The 24,716-nt window shown below is 40.1% G+C and overlaps 1 protein-coding gene across 1 annotated transcript; it reads left to right on the plus strand.

Annotated features, from left to right (window-relative positions):
* Window positions 1–1,415: 1,415 nt before the first annotated feature.
* LOC107957016 (uncharacterized) lies at window positions 1,416–4,283 on the plus strand. The gene is made up of 2 exons (XM_016892445.1): window positions 1,416–1,874; window positions 2,646–4,283. Exons 1-2 carry the CDS (start codon window positions 1,416–1,418, stop codon window positions 4,281–4,283), a joined length of 2,097 nt encoding a protein of 698 aa, XP_016747934.1.
* Window positions 4,284–24,716: the final 20,433 nt, after the last annotated feature.

Here is a 24,716-nt window from a genome sequence, read left to right on the forward strand (position 1 = left end):
GGAAGGCTCCTTAGTTGGTTCCTAGTGAAGTCCTTTACCGCTGTGGCAGTTTTGATTGGGTCCCTTTGCCAGGAATTTGGGGAGTTGTTGGATATGCACCATTGCTTGTTCTAAGGCAATATAGAGCGAGGCAATTCATACCGGTTACACAAGGTCTAGCTCAAAGTGATTTCTCTTATAAAGAAGATCACTATAAGAAGAAGATGTGAGAGATTTCTGAGGCTTGGAAGAAACCTTTCTGTATGAAGATCTTGACTGAAGGCTCGACGTCAATCATTGAGTATAAAGGGTGGTTTAGTAGGAGAGTCAACGATAATGTCCCTAGGCCAATTTTGGGAGTAGCTCGATCATTAGAGGAGAGCTTACGAGTGATTCCATCAGAGTTAGAGGTTATGAAGAAAGAGTTCGAGAGAAAGAATTCGGAGATTGAAAAGAGGATTGAGAAGCTCGAAGAGGAAAAAATGTGCTTAAGTCTCGACGTTGATGTTCAAAAGATGGAAGTCGAGAAGGTGAAAAAGGAAAAAGATCGAGGAAGATCGAGATGATTTAAAGACGCAATACAAAAAGGCCCAGGTAACGTTGAAAAGGGTCGGATTAGGGAGATCTCCAGAGCAGTGGCAGCAAGAGATTCAGGAAGAAAGAGCCAAAGCCGAGTATTGGGAGAAGAAGTTCCAAGAGATGCAGTCGCGTAATCAGGCCCTAGAGAAGGAAAATCAAGGATTAAAAACTAAGGTGGCTGAACTTGGACGATCTCTTCATCATCACCGATGTCGTAACCTTGCAATCGAGTTAAAGGCAAGCTTGAATAAGATCGAGGAAATGAAGCACGATATTGGAAGGTTGGAAGCAACACTACAGGGCTGTGAGCTATGGATTGAGCAGCTCGAGGCAAGAGAAGAATAGTGGAAAGGAGAACTTCACCATCTTCAGGATCAAGTTGGAAATAGGGATTATCTCATGGGAGAAGCCTTAGTTCAAATTCGAGAGGTTGCTGAACACTTACAGGATTTGGCAGTACAAGCTAGAACACTGAGTATAATGTATGAGTCATCGTCAGACAGAGGACGAGTTAACATTGTTATTAGATAGGGTTAAGACTCTAGGCCTACGGGCAAAAACGTATTTGTAATCCGTTTTATGAAAAAAAATTGTTCCTTAAATAACGTTTTCTAAAATGAAATTGAATTAGAATCGACATCTTTTTGCATTCATGCATTTGCATTTCATAGCATCTCATTGTATCATATGCATTCAAGTTTATAGAAAGACCCTAATTAGTTAAAATTAATAGGGAGAAAGAGAGTAAGAGAAAGAAAATCTGGAAGCAACACATCACTACGGAACTCGTGCAAAAAAAACGGACCAAAGATTTGAACAGTTACATGCAGGACCAATAACAAGAGCAATTGGCAAAGATGCAAAATGACATGAGGGAGCAAATGTTGGAGGCACAAAGGAACATGATGGCTGAGATGGCCCAACTTCTGAGGGCCACAAATAAGGGAAAGGCTCCCACGGCAATTACTGGCGAGGAGGGTGAGGATCATCCTCCAGGTTTCACCCCACCCCACGTGCCTACACAAATCGAGGCACTTTCTAGGAGGCCATCTGTCACTATAAGGCCCCAACAAGGGTCGGTCGATACTGGGATCCCCATGAATTTCCCAACTGGTTCAGGATTCAATTTGGGTGACAATCCTGCAAATCTTGTCATTCCTGACTTAGACATGGCTGAAAAAGAGGATCTAAGAATTGAGGCTGCAAGACAGTTGGAAGATCGCTGCAAATGGTTAGAGGAAAAGTTCAAGGCTTTAGAGAATGCTAATGGGCATCATAGGGTTGATGCCAAAGATCTAAGCTTGGTCCCAGACTTGGTGCTTCCTCACAAATTCAAGATGCTAGAATTTGAGAAGTACAATGGGACTACTTGCCCAGAAGCCCACATTACGATGTTCTGTAGGAGGATGACTGGGTATGTGAATAATGATCAATTGTTGATTCACTGTTTCCAAGACAGTTTAATTGGAACAGTAGCCAAGTGGTATAATCAACTGAGCTGGGCCAGAATAAGTTCATGGAGGGATCTTGCACAGGCCTTCTTGCAGCAGTACAATCATGTGACTGACATGACTCCGGATAGGATCACGCTGCAAAACATGGAGAAAAAGCCTAATGAAAATTTTAGGCAATATGCACAGAGATGGAGAGAGGTAGAAATGCAAGTTCAACCACCGTTGTTGGAGAAGGAGACTACCATGTTGTTCATCCACACTCTAAAAGCTCCATTCATCACTCACATGATTGGGAGCACCACCAAAAGCTTTACGGATATAGTCATGGTGGGAGAAATGATTGAGAATGCCATAAGGGATGGCAAAATTTAGGGGGAAATAACTAAAAGATCAGTCCCAAAGAGAAAGGATAGTGAAGTGAATAACACAAGCACTTTCAACACGAGGGCAATCATAGTTGGTCAACCTAAAACAGCTGCAGTTGAGCAATAGAGTTCTCAAAGGCAGGAGTCAGGTACAAGACAGAATTCTAAAAGGATACAATTCACACCTATCCCCGTAATGTATTGTGAGCTCTATCAAAGCTTATACGATGCACATGTTATTTCTCTTTTTCACCTTAAGCCATTACAGCCCCCATATCCTAAATGGTATGACGCAAATGCCAGATGTGAATACCATGCTAGAATACTGGGGCATTCGATTGAAAACTGTACAGGTTTTAAGAAGGCCGTAGAAAGGCTTATTAAGATGGGGGTAGTGAAGTTCGATAATACCCCGAATATTGAAAACCCATTACCAAATCATAGCGATCAAGGAGTGAACGCCATTGGTGAAACCAGTGAGAGGAGAGTAAAGGAAGGCGTGGCTAAGGTGAGAACACCGATGAAGATGATTTGGGAAGAAATGGTAAAAAGAGAGATGATAATCTCTAAAGAGAGGAATGAAGAAGCAAGGGACTATTATGAGTTCCATGCCAAAGAGGGGCACAAGATTCAAGAATGCGACGAGTTTAAGGCCTTGATACAAAGCCTTATGGACAACAAGGAACTAGGATTTTATGAAGCTGGGCCAAATAAGAGACATATATGCACATTAGAAGGTGCACCAAAGAATCAAAACCGGCCAAGGATCATTATTTCTTTACCAGGAAGTAATGAAGTTGAAATACCGACGGTACCGAAAGTCATCATTCATAAACCTGTTTCCTTTCCTTATAAGGATAACAAGAGGGTACCATGGAGTTATAACTGTCATGTGTCAATGCCAGAAAGGGAGGATATAGCAAGTGCTTCTAAGGAAGTTCAAGGTGAGGGTTCCCATACACGGAGCGAAAAGCGGTATGATACAGTGGGCATCAGAGAGGAGCCAGTAAAGGAGGAAGAGGCCGAAGCACCTATCAAGGAGCCAGTAAAGGAGGAAGAGGCTAAGGAATTTCTAAAGTTCCTTAAACATAGTGAGTATAGCATGGTCGAGCAATTGCGTAAGCAGCCGGCTCGCATATCAGTATTGGCTCTACTTCTGAGTTCTGAGGTGCATTGGGATGCCTTGATGAAGGTGCTCAACGAAAAATATGTCATCCATGACATATCCGTTAACAAGCTGGACCGGTTAGTGAATAATATAATTGCGGATAATTTCATCTATTTTAATGACGATGAAATCCCACCGAGGGGCAGGGGATCAATAAAGGCCCTGTACATCACCACTCGATGTAAGGGGTACGCACTCCCAGGCGTGCTCATCGATAATGGATCGGCTTTGAATGTTCTACCGTTGTCTACTCTAAACAGATTACCCATTGATGGTTCTCACATGAAGATATGTCAAAATGTGGTAAGAGCCTTTGACGGTACAGAAAGGAAGGTGATGGTAAGGATTGACATCTCCTTGGAAATTGGGCCGAATATATACGAAGTAGACTTCTTGGTGATGGATATCAAGCCCTCCTACAATTGCTTATTAGGGAGGTCATGGATACATTCAGCGGGAGCGGTGCCCTCATCGTTGCACCAAAAATTAAAGTTAGTGACGAATGGACGGTTAGTAACCATCAATGCGGAGGAGGGTATTATACCCGCAGTCACTAGCAAGACCCCGTATGTCGAGACGAACGAAAAGTCTATTGAGTGTTCCTTTCGCTCTTTAGAATTTGTGAATGCAACCTTCATTTCAGAAGGGAGTGAGCCACCGGTGACAAAGATAGTAAGAGCCACGAGGATGGCTCTACAAATGATAGTGGGAAAGGGAGCCTTGCCAGGAAGGGGTTAGGAAAATACCTGCAAGGAAGGACTCAAATCCCAGAATTAAAAGAGAAGAGAGATCGCTTTGGTCCGGGCTCCAAGCCAGACTATAAGCAAAGGATGAAGGAAGTTGAGAAGCGCCAAGAGGGAAGAAGGGCGGGCCTTAATAGAAGAGAAGTGGAGTGGGAGCCGATGACATTCCCTCCAATATCCAAAACCTTTATATCAGGAGGGTTACTTTTAGAAGAAGGTCATCAGATTAATGCTATACACGACAAAGGATCGGAGCAAAGAAACCTTGAGGGCATTCGCCCTTACGATCCGGGAAGCTGTCTGAACAATTGGACTGTAGAGGAACTTCCTGTAGTCTTTAGGAATTTTTCAGAATAATTCTCGAAACATTCTTGTTACTCTAGAGCCTAGGAGTAATAGGATCTCATTTGTGAAATGGGCTTACAATCATCTATTATTTTTTTAATAAAGCATAACTTTTATCAATTTGAACGAGTATTGTTTCATTTTTATCAACCAATATTCCGTTAAATTTTGGCAATTCTTATTCTTTCATTCATAGCATATAAATAATCATGCTTAAATTCATTCATTCTTTGTATATTCTCTATACTTCACAGATCCCTAGATATCAATGACATGAGCATTGATATTACAAATCCTGATTTCTCTCATGAGCAAGACATGTGTTTAGAGGAATCACAGGATTTTGAAGATGTCCAGGATTGTGATGTGTCTCTAGATATTTTGAGGATGGTGAAATAGGAGGAGAAACAAATCATGCCACATGAGAAAGAGGCAGTAGAGAATGTAGCCCTAGAGGAAGGGAAATAGGTGAAAATTGGCACGCATATTGCTGATGATATAAGGCAAGGACTGATTGAGTTCTTACGTGAGTTTAAGGATATCTTTGCATGGTCCTATCAAGATATGCCAGGGTTAAATACTGATATTGTGGTGCATCGTCTTCCAATAAGACAGGATTGTAAACCAGTTCAATAGAAGTTGAGAAGAATGAGACCAGATATCGTATTAAAAATAAAGGATGAATTCAAGAAACAGTTCGATGCAGGATTCTTACAAGAGGTGAAGTATTCTAAATGGGTAGCTAACATTGTACCAGTTCCTAAGAAGGATGGGAAGGTACGAATGTGTGTTGATTACAGGGATCTGAACAAAGCTAGCCCAAAAGATAATTTCCCTCTGCCTCACATATACACTTTGGTAGACAACACAGCGGGATATTCGTTGTTCTCCTTCATGGATGGTTTTTCAGGGTACAATCAGATAAAGATGCATCCTGAAGACATAGACAAAACGACCTTCATAACCTTGTGGGGGACTTTCTGTTACAAGGTAATGCCCTTTGGGCTAAAGAATGCAGGGGCAACATACCAAAGGGCTATGGTGACCTTATTTCACGATATGATGCACAAGGAAATTGAGGTGTATGTTGATGATATGATTGCCAAATCTCGAACAGAGGAGGAACATATTGAGGTTTTAAAGAAACTATTCTTGAGATTAAGGAAGTTTCAGTTAAAACTTAATCTGGTAAAATGTACTTTCGGAGCCAGGTTGGGGAAGTTACTAGGTTTCGTGGTCAGTGAAAAAGGAATAGAAGTTGATTCAGACAAAGTTAGAGCCATACAAGATTTACCTTCACCGCGTACTCAGAAAGAAGTTCGGGGTTTTCTTGGAAGGTTGAATTATATTTCTCGGTTTATTTCACAATTAACTGAGAAATGTGACCCTATATTTCGCCTCCTTAGAAAACACAACCAAAGTACTTGGGATGAGGAATGCCAGAGTGCTTTCGATAAGGTTAAGCAATACTTGTTAAATGTTCCTGTGTTTTCTCCACCTAATCCAGGTAGACCATTAATTCTGTACTTATCAGTGTTTAGCAATTCTATGGGATGTGTGCTTGTCCAACATGACGAGTTGGGAAGAAAGGAGAAGGAAATTCACAGAGTGTGAGATGAGATATTCGCCAATTGAGAAATTGTGCTGTGCTTTAATCTGGACGACTCGAAGGTTTAGGCAGTATATGTTGTATCATACTACTTGGCTTATTTAAAAACTTGATCCTCTGAAGTATATAATGGAGTCAACAGCTTTGAATGGAAAAATGGCGAGGTGGCAAATTCTACTTTCAGAGTTTGACATAGTTTATGTGAGCCAGTAGGCTATAAAAGGAAGTGCGATAGCAGAATTTCTGGCTAGTAGTAGAAGACTATGAGCCGTTGAATTTTGATTTCCCAAATAAGGAGTATAGCAGCTATAGAGAATTATCCTTGGAAGTTGAGCTTTTGTGGGGCATCCAATGCAGTGGGAAATGAAATTGGGGCAGTCCTGGTATCCCTAAATGGTGATTATTATCCATTCACGTGCAAGTTGGATTTTGATTGCACAAATAATATGGTCGAGTATGAAGCGTGCATCATGGGACTCCGAGCGGCTATAGAGCGAAGAATAAGAACCTTGGAAGTTTATGGAGACTCCGCATTGGTAATTTACCAGCTTAAAGGTGAATGGGAGACAAGGGATCCTAAATTGATCAATTATTGAAAGGTAGTTTTAGGGTTACTTGAGGAGTTCGATCACATCACTTTCAATTATATCCCACGAGACGAAAACCAGATGGCAGATGCTCTAGCAACCTTGGCTTCAATGATTAAAGTGAATAAAGAGGAGGAGATGAGACCCATTCAGATGAGTATCTTCGAGGCTCCAGCTCACTGTTGTAACATTGAGGAAGAAGAAAAAGATGATAACCCTTGGTATCAGGATATATTGCAATATGTGAGAGATCGTAAATACCCAGAACAGGCAACTGAAAATGATAAGCGAACTTTAAGGAGATTAGCCTGCGACTACGTTTTGGATGGGGACATCTTGTACAAAAGAAGAAAGGACCAAGTACTGTTGAGATGTGTTGACGCCGTGGAAGCTAAGTTAATCTTGGAAGAAGTTCATGAGGGTGTTTGTGGGACGCACGCTGGAAGAAGTTCATGAGGGTGTTTGTGGGATGTACGCTAATGGTTTCATGATGCCTAGACAAATCATGAGGTTTGGATATTATTGGTCTACTTTGGAAGGGGATTGTATCAACGATGCCAAAAAATGCCATAAATGTCAGATTTATGGAGACAAGATTCATGTACCACCTTCACCTCTACACGTTATGACTTCTCCATGGCCTTTTTCTATGTGGGGCATGGATGTCATTGGGCCAATATCACCAAAAGCTTCAAATGGGCATCACTTTATTTTTTTGGTCATTGATTACTTCACGAAGTGGGTAGAGCTGCTTCTTATGCGAATGTTACTAAGTCGGCTGTAAGTTGTTTCTTGAAGAAAGAGATTATTTGTCGGTATGGGATGCCTGAAAGGATCATATCAGACAATGCACTGAACTTGAACAACAAAAAGATAGCAGAAGTTTGCAGTCAGTTCAGGATTAAGCATCATAACTCTTCGCTGTATCGCCCAAAGATGAATGGGGCAGTGGAAGCTGCTAACAAAAACAGAATGGGGCAGTGGAAGCTGCTAACAAAAACATCAAGAAGATAGTGAGGAAAATGACTGAAACCTATAGAGACTCGCATGAGAAGTTACCATTTGCACTCTTAGCTTACCGAACATCTATCAGGACTTCTACCGGGGCAACTCCTTTCTCGTTGGTTTATGGGATGGAAGTAGTGTTACCCATTGAAGTGGAAGTACCGTCTCTTCGAGTCTTGTCAGAGATAAAGTTGAATGAAGCTGAATGGATACAATCGCGATATGATCAGTTGAACTTGAAGGAGGAAAAGAGGCTAAAGGCCATTCGTTATGGTCAGATGTATCAGAAGCGAATGATGCGAGCTTACGACAAGAAAGTGCGACCAAGAGAATTCCACGAGGGGGATCTTGTGATGAAAAAAATCCTCCCTATTCAGAAGGACTTTAGAGGAAAATGGATGCCAAATTGGGAAGGGTCGTATGTCATGAAGAAGGCCTTCTCTGGGGGTGCATTGATCTTAATGGAAATGGATGGGAAGAGTTTGCCCAATCCAGTGAATTCAGACTCAGTCAAAAAGTATTTTGTCTAAAGGAGAGAAGAATTTAGGGTGAAAACCCACAAAGGGCGCCTTGAGTTTTCGAGAAAAAAAATGGAGAGGCCAAGGTGAAATCCCGCAAAGGGCGCCTTGTGACCAAAGGGGTTTTGAGTTGAAAACCCGAAAGGGCAACTCAAATTTTGAAGAGCACACGGTAATCTTGCTATATCTGATTCAACGAAGAGTGAAGGGCATTGCATATCGGGGCGTCAACAAAGTACTTTGGATCTTTTAAACACATGTTGAATTAAAGAAAGTCTTCATTGAGCTGGCATATAAACGCTCAAGCGGCGATATCTAGGGCATCTAACTTTTGTCCTGTTTGCTATCTTTAGATTCTTTTTCTTCTCAAAGATAAGCTTCCAGATTAATTTCCTTTGTATTTTTGCCAAATTTATTCAAATCTAATTATTCTGAAGATTAAATTCATCTTCCATTATTCTTAAAGTATGTTGCATTAAAATAATGATAGATGAACTAAATAATTTTCACAAATGAAGTTTTGCTCATTTCTCTGAAAATTTCTAGATAATACAAGAAACTAAAACAGAATAATTGTTCGAAGAATTCACGTAAGTGAGGTTTGAAAGAACTCGAGGAAATTCTTTCTTTAGTCCAAAATGATGATTGGACAAATCAAACGATTCGATCCTAAGAGAGAATCATCTTATAGACATTTTTAGTGGGTCATAGCATTTGAAGAATGGTACAAACCCACAGGTTGAGTAGGAATGATACTTCGAGAGAAATAAGGATAAACTTCGACAAAAGAATGAGTGGTGACATCTGGAATAGAGGTCATATTCATAAACATTTTGCATTATAACAGGTTTAATTAGGAGCATTTGACTCCCTTCGATCATAGCATCCTAATCATTAGGCATGAACTTATACACATTATACAGGTTAAGTCCTTCAAGGGACAATGAAGATTGATGCGCCTTAACCCTCTAAGCAGTAGGGTAACAGGCTAAAGCATAGCAGATCTGGCTTTCACGTGTTTACACTGAAGCAGATCTAAGATGATTTAACATCTTTGTATTGTCAGAAAACAAATCGAAGAAACAAATTTGGCATCTCCATATTCTATGAAGAGCAGATCGAAGACATAGCAGATGTAACCTTCGGATGTCTTCACATCGAACTAGATCCAAGATGATTTGGCATCCTTGCGTTGACAAGGAGTAGATCGAAGACATAGCAGATTTGGCTTTCACGTGTTTACACTGAAATAGATCTAAGATGATTTGGCATCTCTGTACTGTCAGAGAACAAATCGAAGAAACAGATTTGGCATCTCCATATTCTATGAAGAGCAGATCGAAGACATAGCAGATCTAACCTTCATTGAAGTAGATCCAAGATGATTTGGCATCTCTGTATTAGACGGGGAGTAGATCGAAGACACAACAGATCTGACCTTCATTGAAGCAGATCCAAGATGATTTGGCATCTCTGTATTAGACAGGGAGCAGATCGAAGACATAACAGATCTGACTTTCATTGAAGCAGATCCAAGATGATTTGGCATCTTTGTATTAGACGGGGGGCAGATCGAAGACATAACAGATCTGGCTTTCATTGAAGAAGATCCAAGATGATTTGGCATCTCTGTATTAGACGGGGAGCAGATCGAAGACATAACAAATTGGACCTTTATTGAAGCAGATCTAAGATGATTTGGCATCTCTGTATTAGACGGGGAGCAGAACGAAGACATAGCAGATTTGGCTTTCACGTGTTTACGCTGAAGCAGATCTAAGATGATTTGGCATCTCTGTACTGTCAGAGAAAAATCGAAGAAACAGATTTGGCATCTCCATATTCGATGGAGAGCAGATCGAAGACATGGCAGATCTGACCTTCATCGAAGCAAATCCAAGATGATTTGGCATCTCTGTATTAGACGGGGAGCAGATCAAAGACACAGGAGATCTGACCTTCATTGAAGCAGATCCAAGATGATTTGGCATCTCTGTATTAGACGGGGAGCAGATCGAAGACGTAGCAGATTTAACCTTCATTGACACAAATCAAAGATGATTTGGCATCTCTGTATTAGACAGGGAGCAGATCGAAGACATAACAGATTGGACCTTCATTGAAGCAGATCCAAGATGATTTGGCATCTCTGTATTAGACGGGGAGCAAATCGAAGACATAGCAGATTTGGCTTTCATGTGTTTACGCTGAAGCAGATCTAAGATGATTTGGCGTCTCTGTACTGTCAGAGAACAAATCGAAGAAACAGATTTGGCATCTCCATATTCGACGGAGAGCAGATCAAAGACATAGCAGATCTGACCTTCATTGAAGCAGATCCAAGATGATTTGGCATCTCTGTATTAGACGGAGAGCAGATCGAAGACACAGCAGATTTGACCTTCATTGGATCAGATCCAAGATGATTTGGCATCTCTATATTAGACGAGGAGCAGATCGAAGACATAACAAACTGGACCTTCATTGAAACAGATCCAAGATGATTTGGCATCTCTGTATTAGACGGGGAGCAGATAAAAAACATAGCAGATCTGACCTTCATGTGTTTACATCGAAGCAGATCTAAGCTGACAGATTTGGCATCTCTGTATTAGACGGGGAGCAAATCGGAGATAACAGATTTGGCATCTCTGTATTAGATGGGGAGCAGATTGAAGAAGCAGATTTGGCGTGTCTGTATTAGACGGGGAGCTGATCGAAGATAACAGATTTGGTGTCTCTGTATTAGACGGGGAACAGATCAAAGATAGCAGATACCATCTTCCTGAGTTGCAGTGAAGCAGATTTGTGATAGCCCAAAATTGACCCTAGTCGGGAAGTGGTTTCGGGACCGCTAAACTGAGTCACAATAATAATTAGATGTTATATCCTATGTTTATTTCATGTGAAAGTGCATGTGTGAAGATTTCATGCTTTAATTTTGCCAATTGTGAGTGAAATTTTGAAATGTGACTCATGTGAAAATTTTTGCAAATGCTATAGGCTAATTTGTAGTGGCCAAATAACTTATAGTATGAAATAGGTGGATTTGCATGTCAAATTTCCCACCTTAAAACAAGGTGGCCGGCCATGATGGGCATGATGAGCAATTGTGCAATTTTTTTTATGGAAATTATGGCATAAGTATGGCACAAATAAAATATGTTAATTTGTGTCATAAAATGTTGGGATAAAACAAATAAAATAAGGGGTATGGGCATAAAATAATGAAAAGGAGTATGGTGAATACAAAAAAAAATGTGTGTGTAGTTGTTTTCTTTTCCCCCCTTTTGTCGTGAGCTAAAGAAAAGAAAGGAGAGAATTTTTGTTCATCCTTTTCTCATCTTCATACTTGCCGAAACTAGAAAGAAAAACAAAGAAAAAAATTTCTCATCCTTTGGTTCATCCTTGGCCAATAATTTTAAGGAGGAAAGAAGAAGAAAGGTGAAGAGATTCGGCCATGCATGTAGCTAGGCTAAGGTATGTTGATGATGTTCCATGAGATGCATGCATGTTTTAGTTGTTAGCTTGAGTTCTACCTAGCCCATGGTCTAAATCTTGCTATGTGATGGAAATGACACTTGACCATGGATGCATCATTCTTGGTTGATGTTTGATGTGGTGGTGATGAGACATGAGGATGAGTTAAGATTCGAGCTAGGTAGAGGTTGTGTTAATGCCATTGCATGCTAAATATGAAGCTTGTTAATGATGCATGTGATGATGACTTGATGATTCTTGAACCTCCTTTTTAGCATTTTTGTGTGAGCACATATGTGCATTGGTTGCTAAATGGAGAAGAATCGGCTAGCAAGTTGTGTACTAAGGCCGAATGTAACTTTGCATGTTAATGAGCAATGCATGTGTTAAATCGATGAAAAGGGGGAAGATGCTTTACTAGTGTGTATATGTGTGTATTAAGTGTTGAAATCGACCCCAAAAATAGACATGCATATTCGGCCAAGAGGGAAAAATTAGCTAATATGTTGTGTTGATGCATGATTTCACATGTATGTGACTTTAATGTCTAATGTATAAATATGGGCTAAGTGCTTCGTGTTCATCTTTTTGATGCCTAAATGATGAAATCAATTTATTTGTTTAATTAAGCTCAAGAGCAAAGGGGAAATAAATCCGATAAAGGGAAGGAAAAAGTGGTCGAATAGTTAGCGGGATCGTTCGACAACACCCGAGGTAAGTTCTTGAGTAAGAGAGCTTAAATTACGATGTGATTAAATCATGTTTTAAGCAAATGAAAATCATGCTCTATGTGTGGCTATTGAGCCGAATGTGCAAGGATGATATGTGCCTTGTGTTTGAGTTTTGCAAATGAAAATGAAATACGAATGTGCCATGAATTATTGTTAGATGTGCATGATTAATTGAATGCTGTCCGGGCTAAGTCCCGAAGGCTTTGTGCTAAGTGACTATATCCGGACTAAGATCCGAAGGCATTTGTGCGAGTTATTAATTCCGGGTTAAGTCCCGAAGGCCTTTGTGCGAGATACTAATTCCGGGTTAAGTCCCGAAGGCATTCGTGCGAGTTTTAAAATCCGGGTTAAGTCCCGAAGGCATTGTATGAGTTACTATAACCGGGCTATGTCCCGAAGGCACTTGAACGAGGAGCTATATCCGGTTAAATTCCGAAGGTACGTGATTTTGGTAATGAATGAGCTTGCTGTAAAATTTCAGCTAATACTCGAAAAACATCCCAATATTGGGATATGTTACGTATGTGTTGAATTTAATCGAGCCCTTACAAATAAATATTCGCTCAGTTGATGAACGAGCTACCGGCCTTCGGCTAAGTTGGTCTTTTGTGTATGTACATAAGGGTTAACGTTGTGAAGTAAGTTTGATATCGGAAAATTGTGTATTATGAAATATTCCGTTTAGCTAAATGTGTGCTATTCTTTCGTTATGCTGGAATTCCTTGCTCAAAACTTACTAAGCATAAATTGCTTACTTCGTTCCATTGCTCCTCTGTTTTATAGATTTTTGGTTCTCCAGCTATCGGACTCGGGATCTTGAAGTCGAAGTCGCCCACACTATCAAAGGCTCTTTTGGGTACTCTTTTGGTTGAATATTGATATGGCATGTTTAGGACGACCCATTGTTGTTTTTCGAGTACTTTATGTCATGTATAAGTTTTGGATAGCCATGTGAAAATGGCTTATATGTGTTTAAGTATAATGTTATAATCATTTAGTGTGGATATGCTTGACAAGGATTGGCCACGGGGATGGTTAATCACTTTCATAAATTGTGCTATGTATGCAAAAAGGGCTAGTTGAACCATGAAATAGGTAAAGCCTACCTTAAAGGTAGATGCTGACAGCATCAGTGACGTAGATTTGGAAAATCACTAAAAATAGTAGGAATGGAATTAAATAGTGAATGAATTATGTAAACAAACCTTGAAGAATCTACTTTCATAGGAAATAACGAAACAATCATACGGACAGTATGTTAAGAGATATTAAGGTTCTCGTGAGACAGGGTCAGAACGGGTTCTGGGTTCCTTGTTCCGACTTTGGAAATTGATTATAAATTAACCAGAGATAATTAGGAGTCATACCATATATGTATAGATTCCTCTCTGAGTCTAGTTTCTATAGAAACAAACAGCATCAGTATTGGAGCCCTGTGCAAGGAGATATCCAAGTCGTAATGCGCAAAGGTCAGGGTAGTCGATTCCTGTAACATGGGAGACTTTAACTAATAAACTGTACTAATTGGCCCAATCAAAAATTCTAGAAAAAAATATGTAGATGGGCATATGAGTGTAGTTTCAGGGAAAAATCACGAAACTGATTTTCGAGTTGTGAAGCTCAAGATATGATTTTTAAAGCGACTAGTACACAGATTGGGCAGTGTCTGGAAATTTTTCAAAGTTTGTTAACACCTCGTGTTCGACTCCGGTGTCGGACTCGGGTTCGGGGTGTTACATTTTATTGGTATCAGAGCTACGGTTTAGTCGATTCTAGGACTACCGTAATGTGTTGGGTCTAGCTATACATGCCATTTTATGTGATTACTTGATAGTGTGGTGATTTCTGACAATTGTAAATGTGTTTATTTATGGTAATGGATCCCGATCCCAACCGAGAGGTAGCTGATGATCTTGAGAGTGTAGCGCCTGCTCCCGCACAAGGGACAGCGCCGGTGGACTCTCAACCTAATGCTAGTAACCCGAATGATGAAGCTAGACAAGCTTTCTATAGCGTGATGAATGATTGGTTCAACCAATACATTCGAACTAATACGGCTGTCCCACAACCTCCATTCCCAACTAATACCACCCCCGCACCTACAATACCACCGGTAACGGACCAAATAAGGTCAAATAAGCCCCTAGTTGACAGAATCCGAAAACATGGGGCTACTGAATTTAAGGCTATGGATAGCGATGATGCCGAGCAAGCTGAATTTTGGCTGGACAACACTATCCGGGTACTCGATGAGCTATCTTGTACACCCGATGAATGCCTAAAGTGTGCTATCTCCTTGCTACGTGATTCTGCCTACTATTGGTGGAGTACTCTGACTTCTGTTGTGCCCCGAGAGTAAGTAACTTGGGAGTTTTTCCAAACTGAGTTTCGGAAAAAGTATATCAGTCAGAGATTTGTTGATCAAAAACGGAAGGAATTTCTTGAGCTTAAGCAAGGCTCCATGTCGGTTACTGATTACGAGCGAAAATTTGTTAGACTTAGCAAATACGCTCGGGAATGTGTTTCGTCCGAAGCTATTATGTGTAAACGCTTCGAGGATGGGCTGAATGAAGATATAAAAATGTTCGTTGGCGTTCTTGAAATATGAGAGTTCGTGGTACTTGTTGAACGAGCTTGTAAAGCCGAAGAGCTTAGAAAAGAAAAGCAAAGAGTTGATGAGGGAACTGGAGAGTTTCGTAAAAGATCCTCGGGAAGGTCTCTTCAACAGGCATCGAAGAGATTTCGGGATGATGCGGGCCAGTTTAGAGGCACTTCGGGTTTTTTTAGACGAGATCGTGATCGACCCCTTGTAGCTACACGAGGCACTTCAGTCGCCAGTGTTGGGAATGAACGTCGAGACAGAACGAAATGCCGATATTGCGGTAAATGGCATTCGGGGAGTTGTAGATTCCCTGACCGCTCCTGTTACAAATGCGGATCAGTTGACCACTTCATTAAAGATTGCCCGAGGTTGTCGGAACAGAATGTAAATCAGAGTGGGAGACCGGGTGCTACCACTGCTCGGGGTAGACCATCTGGAAATGCGAGCAATACTGGTGGTGGTCAGAGAGGATCTAGAGATGATATAACCAGATCCGAAGCTCGTGCGCCTGCTAGAGCTTATGCTATACGTGCCCGCGAGGATGCTTCTTCGCCTGATGTTATTACCGGTACATTCACTCTCTTTGATACTAATGTAATTGCTTTGATTGACCCCGGTTCTACTCATTCTTACATATGTGAAACCTTAGCATCCAGTAAGACTTTACCTATTGAGTCTACTGAGTTCGTAATTCGGGTGTCAAATCCCTTGGGTCGTTACGTGCTTGTCGACAAAGTGTGTAAGAAATGTCCCCTGGAAATTCGAGGTTCCTGTTTTCCGGTGGACTTGATGCTTTTGCCGTTTGATGAATTTGATGTTATCCTTGGTTTGGATTGGTTGACCGCGCATGATGCGGTTGTGAATTGCAAGAGCAAGACTATTGATTTGAGGTGCGCAAATAACGAAGTAATCCGAATTGAGTCTGCGGACTTGGAGGGGATGCCAGCTGTAATATCAGCAATGTTGGCACAGAAATATGTAAGAAAAGGGTGCGAAGCGTACCTTGCGTATGTACTTGATGACAAAGAATTAGAAAAGAAACCCGAATCTGTGCCGGTGGCTTGTGAATACCCGGATGTTTTTCCGGAAGAATTACCGGGTTTACCACCTGGTCGGGAGGTAAAGTTTGATATTGAGCTTGTACCTGGGACTACGCCGATTTCGATAACTCCGTATCGTATGGCACCAACCGAGTTAAAGGAGTTGAAAGCTCAGTTGCAAGAATTGACAGATAGAGGTTTCGCTCGACCAAGTTTCTCACCTTGGGGTGCACCAGTATTGTTCGTGAAAAAGAAGGACGGAACCATGAGGTTGTGCATTGACTATCGTCAGCTGAATAAAGTGACGATAAAGAACAAATATCCGTTGCCGCGCATCGATGATTTGTTCGACCAACTGAAGGGAGCCTCAGCGTTCTCAAAAATAGATTTGAGATCGGGCTATTATCAATTGCGAATTTGAGATTCAGATATACCCAAAACTGCCTTCAGAACGAGATATGGTCACTACGAATTCTTAGTGATGCCATTTGGGCTCACTAATGCCCCTGCGGTATTTATGGATTTGATGAATCGGATCTTCAGACCATATTTGGATCGGTTCGTAGTTGTGTTCATTGATGACATTTTGGTCTATTCAAGAGATGAGACCGAACATGCTGAGCATCTGAGGCTAGTGCTGCAAATTTTGCGGGATAAGCAGTTATATGCTAAGTTCAGTAAGTGTGAGTTCTGGTTAAGAGAGGTTAGCTTCTTGGGTCATGTGGTATCCGCGTCGGGTATTCGAGTTGACTCGAACAAAATTTCAGCCATACTTGACTGGAAACCTCCGAGAAATATTACTGAAGTTCGGAGCTTTTTGGGGCTTGCCGGTTATTACCGACGATTTGTCAAAGGTTTCTCGATGATAGCCACACCAATGACGAAGCTACTTCAAAAGGATGTTAAGTTCGAGTGGACGGAGAAATGTCAGAAAAGTTTCGATCAACTGAAAACTCATTTGACTGAAGCTCCAATTTTGGTGCAACCCGAATCAGGTAAAGAGTTTGTCATTTATAGTGACGCATCCCTACTTGGGTTGGGTTGCGTATTGATGCAAGAAGATCGAGTCGTGGCCTATGCGTCGAGACAATTGAAGCCACACGAGAGGAATTATCCGACCCATGATCTCGAACTAGCTGCCATCGTGTTTGCTTTAAAAATATGGCAACATTATCTGTTTGGTGAGAAGTGCCATGTATTTTCGGATCACAAAAGTCTCAAATATTTGATGACTCAACGAGACTTGAATCTGCGACAAAGACGTTGGCTTGAGTTGTTGAAATATTACGAGCTTGTCATTGATTACCACCCGGGAAAGGCTAACGTGGTTGCGGACGCCTTAAGCCGGAAGTCATTGTTTGCTTTACGAGCGATGAACGTGCATTTGTCTGTTCTACTAGACAATGTGTTAGTAGCTGAATTAAAAGCTAAACCATTATTGACTCATCAAATTCGTGAAGCTCAGAAAGTCGATGATGAATTGGTTGCAAAATGGGCTAAGTGTGTTCCGAACGAGGAATCGGAGTTTCAAATTGATGATGATGATTGTTTGAGGTTCAGAAATCGTTTGTGTGTTCCAAGGAATTCGGAACTCATTTCGATGATTCTGAACGAAGCCCATTGTAGCCGAATGTCAATTCACCCGGGGAGTACGAAAATGTACAACGATTTGAAACGTCAATTTTGGTGGCATGGTATGAAACGGGACATCTCCGACTTTGTTTCGAGATGTTTGATATGTCAACAAGTGAAAGCGGAACATCAAGTGCCTTCAAGATTACTCCAGCCGATCATGATACCCGAGTGGAAGTGGGATCGAGTCACAATGGACTTTGTGTCTGGACTGCCATTGTCAGCAAGTAAGAAGGATGCGATTTGGGTTGTTGTTGATAGGCAGACTAAGTCGGCTCATTTCATCCCCGTACGTACGGATTTTTCATTGGATAAACTAGCTGAATTGTACGTTTCTCAAATTGTGAGATTACACGGGGTACCTGTTTCTATCGTGTTGGATAGAGATCCGAGATTCACCTCACGATTTTGGAAGAAATTGCAAGAAGGTCTGGGTACCAAGCTACATTTTAGCACTGCTTTTCACCCCCAAACCGATGGTCAATCTGAGCGGATAATTCAGATACTTGAGGATATGTTGAGATGTTGCATCCTCGAGTTCAGTAGTTCATGGGAACGGTATTTACCTTTGATTGAATTCGCTTACAACAATAGTTTTCAATCAAGTATTAAGATGGCACCTTACGAGGCTTTGTACGGTCGTAAATGCCGTACACCATTGTTTTGGACCGAGCTCGGTGAAAGTAAAATTTTCGGAGTTGATTTGATTAAAGATGCTGAACAGAAAGTAAAGGTAATCCGTGAAAGTCTGAAGGTAGCCACAGATCGTCAGAAGTCGTACGCGGATTTGAAACGAAAAGACATCGAGTATCAGGTGGGAGACAAAGTGTTCCTTAAGGTTTCACCTTGGAAAAAGATACTCAGGTTTGGCCGTAAGGGCAAGTTGAACCCAAGATTCATTAGGCCGTACGAAATCTCCGAACGAGTTGGTCCGGTTGCGTATAGATTGATTTTGCCCCCTGAGCTTGAAAAGATTCACGACGTCTTTCATGTTTCGATGCTTCGACGCTATCGATCTGATCCATCGCACATAATTAGCCCATCAGAGGTTGAAATTCAAGACGATATGAGCTATGAAGAAGAACCGATGCGTATCCTAGCTCGTGAAGTGAAGGAGTTGCGAAACAAAAGAGTTCCTCTAGTAAAGGTGTTATGGCTCAAACACGGGATCGAGGAAGCTTGGGAGACCGAGAGCTCGATGAAAGAGCGATACCCAAACCTATTCACCGGTAAGATTTTCGGGGACGAAAATTTCTTAAGTGGGGGAGAGTTGTGACAGCCCAAAATTTACCCTAGTCGGGAAGTGGTTTTGGGACCGCTAAACCAAGTCACAATAATAATTAGATGTTATATCCTATGTTTATTTCATGTGAAAGTGCATGTGTGAAAATTTCATGCTTTGATTTTGCCAATTGTGAGTGAAATTTTGAAATGTGACTCATGTGAAAATTTTTGCAAATGCTATAGGCTAATTTGTAGTGGCCAAATAACTTATAGTATGAAATAGGTGGATTTGCATGTCAAATTTCCCACCTTAAAACAAGGTGGCCGGCCATGATGGGCATGATGAGCAATTGTGCAATTTTTTTTTATGGAAATTATGGCATAAGTATGGCACAAATAAAATATGTTAATTTGTGTCATAAAATGTTGGGATAAAACAAATAAAATAAGGGGTATGGGCATAAAATAATGAAAAGGAGTATGGTGAATACAAAAAAAAAATGTGTGTGTAGTTGTTTTCTTTTCCCCCATTTTGCCGTGAGCTAAAGAAAAGAAAGGAGAGAATTTTTGTTCATCCTTTTCTCATCTTCATACTTGCCGAAACTAGAAAGAAAAACAAAGAAAAAAATTTCTCATCCTTTGGTTCATCCTTGGCCAATAATTTTAAGGAGGAAAGAAGAAGAAAGGTGAAGAGATTCGGCCATGCATGTAGCTAGGCTAAGGTATGTTGATGATGTTCCATGAGATGCATGCATGTTTTAGTTGTTAGCTTGAGTTCTACCTAGCCCATGGTCTAAATCTTGCTATGTGATGGAAATGACACTTGACCATGGATGCATCATTCTTGGTTGATGTTTGATGTGGTGGTGATGAGACATGAGGATGAGTTAAGATTCGACCTAGGTAGAGGTTGTGTTAATGACATTGCATGCTAAATATGAAGCTTGTTAATGATGCATGTGATGATGACTTGATGATTCTTGAACCTCCTTTTTAGCATTTTTGTGTGAGCACATATGTGCATTGGTTGCTAAATGGAGAAGAATCGGCTAGCAAGTTGTGTGCTAAGGCCGAATGTAACTTTGCATGTTAATGAGCAATGCATGTGTTAAATCGATGAAAAGGGGGAGGATGCTTTACTAGTGTGTATATGTGTGTATTAAGTGTTGAAATCGACCCCAAAAATAGACATGCATATTCGGCCAAGGGGGAAAAATTAGCTAATATGTTGTGTTGATGCATGATTTCACATGTATGTGACTTTAATGTCTAATGTATAAATATGGGCTAAGTGCTTCGTGTTCATCTTTTTGATGCCTAAATGATGAAATCAATTTATTTGTTTAATTAAGCTCAAGAGCAAAGGGGAAATAAATCCGATAAAGGGAAGGAAAAAGTGGTCGAATAGTTAGCGGGATCGTTCAACAACACCCGAGGTAAGTTCTTGAGTAAGAGAGCTTAAATTACGATGTGATTAAATCATGTTTTAAGCAAATGAAAATCATGCTCTATGTGTGGCTATTGAGCCGAATGTGCAAGGATGATATGTGCCTTGTGTTTGAGTTTTGCAAATGAAAATGAAATACGAATGTGCCATGAATTATTGTTAGATGTGCATGATTAATTGAATGCTGTCCGGGCTAAGTCCCGAAGGCTTTGTGCTAAGTGACTATATCCGGACTAAGATCCGAAGGCATTTGTGCGAGTTATTAATTCCGGGTTAAGTCCTGAAGGCCTTTGTGCGAGATACTAATTCCGGGTTAAGTCCCGAAGGCATTCGTGCGAGTTTTAAAATCCGGGTTAAGTCCCGAAGGCATTGTATGAGTTACTATAACCGGGCTATGTCCCGAAGGCACTTGAACGAGGAGCTATATCCGGTTAAATTCCGAAGGTACGTGATTTTGGTAATGAATGAGCTTGCTGTAAAATTTCAGCTAATACTCGAAAAACATCCCAATATTGGGATATGTTACGTATGTGTTGAATTTAATCGAGCCCTTACAAATAAATATTCGCTCAGTTGATGAACGAGCTACCGGCCTTCGGCTAAGTTGGTCTTTTGTGTATGTACATAAGGGTTAACGTTGTGAAGTAAGTTTGATATCGGAAAATTGTGTATTATGAAATATTCCGTTTAGCTAAATGTGTGCTATTCTTTCGTTATGCTGGAATTCCTTGCTCAAAACTTACTAAGCATAAATTGCTTACTTCGTTCCATTGCTCCTCTGTTTTATAGATTTTTGGTTCTCCAGCTATCGGACTCGGGATCTTGAAGTCGAAGTCGCCCACACTATCAAAGGCTCTTTTGGGTACTCTTTTGGTTGAATATTGATATGGCATGTTTAGGACGACCCATTGTTGTTTTTCGAGTACTTTATGTCATGTATAAGTTTTGGATAGCCATGTGAAAATGGCTTATATGTGTTTAAGTATAATGTTATAATCATTTAGTGTGGATATGCTTGACAAGGATTGGCCACGGGGATGGTTAATCACTTTCATAAATTGTGCTATGTATGCAAAAAGGGCTAGTTGAACCATGAAATAGGTAAAGCCTACCTTAAAGGTAGATGCTGACAGCATCAGTGACGTAGATTTGGAAAATCACTAAAAATAGTAGGAATGGAATTAAATAGTGAATGAATTATGTAAACAAACCTTGAAGAATCTACTTTCATAGGAAAGTAACGAAACAATCATACGGACAGTATGTTAAGAGATATTAAGGTTCTCGTGAGACAGGGTCAGAACGGGTTCTGGGTTCCTTGTTCCGACTTTGGAAATTGATTATAAATTAACCAGAGATAATTAGGAGTCATTCCATATATGTATAGATTCCTCTCTGAGTCTAGTTTCTATAGAAACAAACATCATCAGTATTGGAGCCCTGTACAAGGAGATATCTAAGTCGTAATGCGCAAAGGTCAGGGTAATTGATTCCTGTAACATAGGAGACTTTAACTAATAAACTGTACTAATTGGCCCAATCAAAAATTCTAGAAAAAAATATGTAGATGGGCATATGAGTGTAGTTTCAGGGAAAAATCACGAAAATGATTTTCGAGTTGTGAAGCTCAAGATATGATTTTTAAAGCGACTAGTACACAGATTGGGCAGTGTCTGGAAATTTTTCAAAGTTTGTTAACACCTCGTGTTCGACTCCGGTGTCGGACTCGGGTTCGGGGTGTTACAAGATTGATGCCGTCAAGAGGCCTTTTAAAGAAGATCAAGGATCAAGAACTCAAGACTCGACGAGCCCGGGGAAAATTGGTCCTTTTATAGTCTTTGCTCTATTCCTGTTACACGGTAATGAGCAAAGAGGGGCAGCTGTAGACACTTAATTTTGCCCAGGCCCAGAAATAAGTCCAAAAACAAAAATAATAAACCCAAAAAAAAAACGAAGTCCAAGTTCAGTCCAGAATTACAAATATAATTTGGCCCGATCGGAATGGCCCATTATTTGAAAAGATTTAAGGTCCATCTACAAGCTTGACTCATATGGAAATATAATCTTCAATGATATGCAACCTTAGATATGATATGCAATCTTAGATATGATACAATCTTAGATATGATTGCAATCTTAGATATGATATGCAATTTTAGAAGATATGATTTTGTAATCTTAGAGATTTAATTTGTAGATACCTTTTAACCTTAACCGTTGATGTAATTGATCTGTACCATTGGATTTGTGGAGGTTCAACTATAAATAGAGGCCTCTCCCTTCATTGTAAAGACTGGAGTTTTGGGAAACAATAAAAATTTTTGAGAGCTTTCACTCAAATTTCTCTCCCTCTTGCGTTCTTATTTCTTACGGTTTGTTCTTATTTTATTCTTTGGTCATCTTCGTTTTTCAACCCTTTTTATTTTGATTTAATCCATGTTTCCCTGATTTTTTTATATATTTTAATTTTTTTAAAATAATTTTAGTATCATATCAAACTCTTTCATTTTTAATAAATTTTTTTAGTATTACTCTTAGTAAATTATTTTTTTTTAAATTTTATTCAAATCATTATTTTTAAAAAATATAAATTTCATTTAATTGTCATATTTTATCCAAAAGTTTTTCTAAAATGAGGCAATGTTTTTTGTATTTAGGAATTCAGGAAATAGTGCCCAAACATACTGGGTTGCGATTTCCCGTTTGTCTAAATGCCTAAAGTATCCTTCTAAATAGATTTTGTAAATCACGAGATGATTTCAGTTACGAGAGTTTAAGAATATTGTGTCCTATCATGTTGGATGTGATGTTTGTATTCTTTCGGAGCTAAGGAATCTCGATTTTTCAACTTAAATAATTTCGGTTTAAAGAAAAGGATTCTATTTTTAAATCCTTTCAAATTTTTGACATTAAGAAGAAAACTATTCAATTTTATACCAATTTTGGGCGTTGCGAGGGTGCTAATCCTTCCTCGTACGTAACTGACTCCCGAACCTGTTTTCTTAATTTTCGTAGACCAAAACGTTTTATAAGGTGATCCAATCACATTTAAAAAGGTTGGTGGCGACTCCCGTTTTCGTTTTTTAAAAAGTCGATCCCTATTTTTCAAACATCCATTTAAAAAATAGTTTCGACAGCTTCCCTTTGAAAAATGGGGATCGACTACTTGGCGACTCCACTGGGGACTTAAGAGAGTCAAGCCAAGAAATTGAGTATTTTCTGTCTTAATGTCGGAAGTTTGGAAAATTTAAAATTGGATCCTTTTTACATGTGTTTGCTGCATATGTTTGTTACCTTATTGTTGTACATTGCATTTGCATGACCGTTGTGGTCACACCGTTAAGTGGGAGTGAGAAGCTACGCTTTCATAAGGTTTTCACCTTTGTATGAGCTAGTGGTTTGCTTCCGGGATACTGTACCTATGTCTTCGTGAGATTTTCATCTCCGTATGGCCATAGGGAAATGTGTCCCCCAGAACTGAACTTGGTCTATATAAGCCTATAATGGATGAAGACCAAGGAATCTGCTAGTTCAAGTACCCTAGCTTTAGAGCTAAAACTCATATAGTGAACTTTAAAGAGTTTAGGAAAGATAGTGATAGCCTTTAGTAAGCTACCCTTGTAAGTACTTGTTTATCATTTTTTTATGATACTGACCTATTTTTATTTTGCTGTCATTACATGTCATTTGGCATTTAAAGGTGTCGATTCAAGGCTCGATTTCTAGATTAGAAAGTTTTTTAATCAGGAATGAATACCTTGATAGAGTGGAGGACAATGTTCCTTTGGGGCCGATCTTTTAATTGTTTACCCCTCAATTTTGCCACCTCTTATGGCATTCTCAATCATTTCTCCCGCCATGACTATATCCACAAAGCTTTTGGTGGTGATCCCAATCATGTGAGTGATGAATGGAGCTTTTAGAGTGTTGATGAATAACATCGTAGTCTCCTTCTCCAACAACGGTGGTTGAACTTGCATTGCTACCTCTCTCCATCTCTGTGCATATTGCCTAAAATTTTCATTAGGCTTTTTCTCCATGTTTTGCAGCGTGATCCTATCCGGAGTCATGTCAATCACATGATTGTACTGCTGCATGAAGGCCTGTGCAAGATCCCTCCATGAACTTATTCTGGCCCGGCTCAGTTGATTATACCACTTGGCTACTGCTCCAATTAAACTGTCTTGGAAATAGTGAATCAACAATTG

The sequence above is a fragment of the Gossypium hirsutum genome, chromosome A11, assembly GCF_007990345.1.
Source record: "Gossypium hirsutum isolate 1008001.06 chromosome A11, Gossypium_hirsutum_v2.1, whole genome shotgun sequence".
NCBI lineage: Eukaryota > Viridiplantae > Streptophyta > Magnoliopsida > Malvales > Malvaceae > Gossypium > Gossypium hirsutum.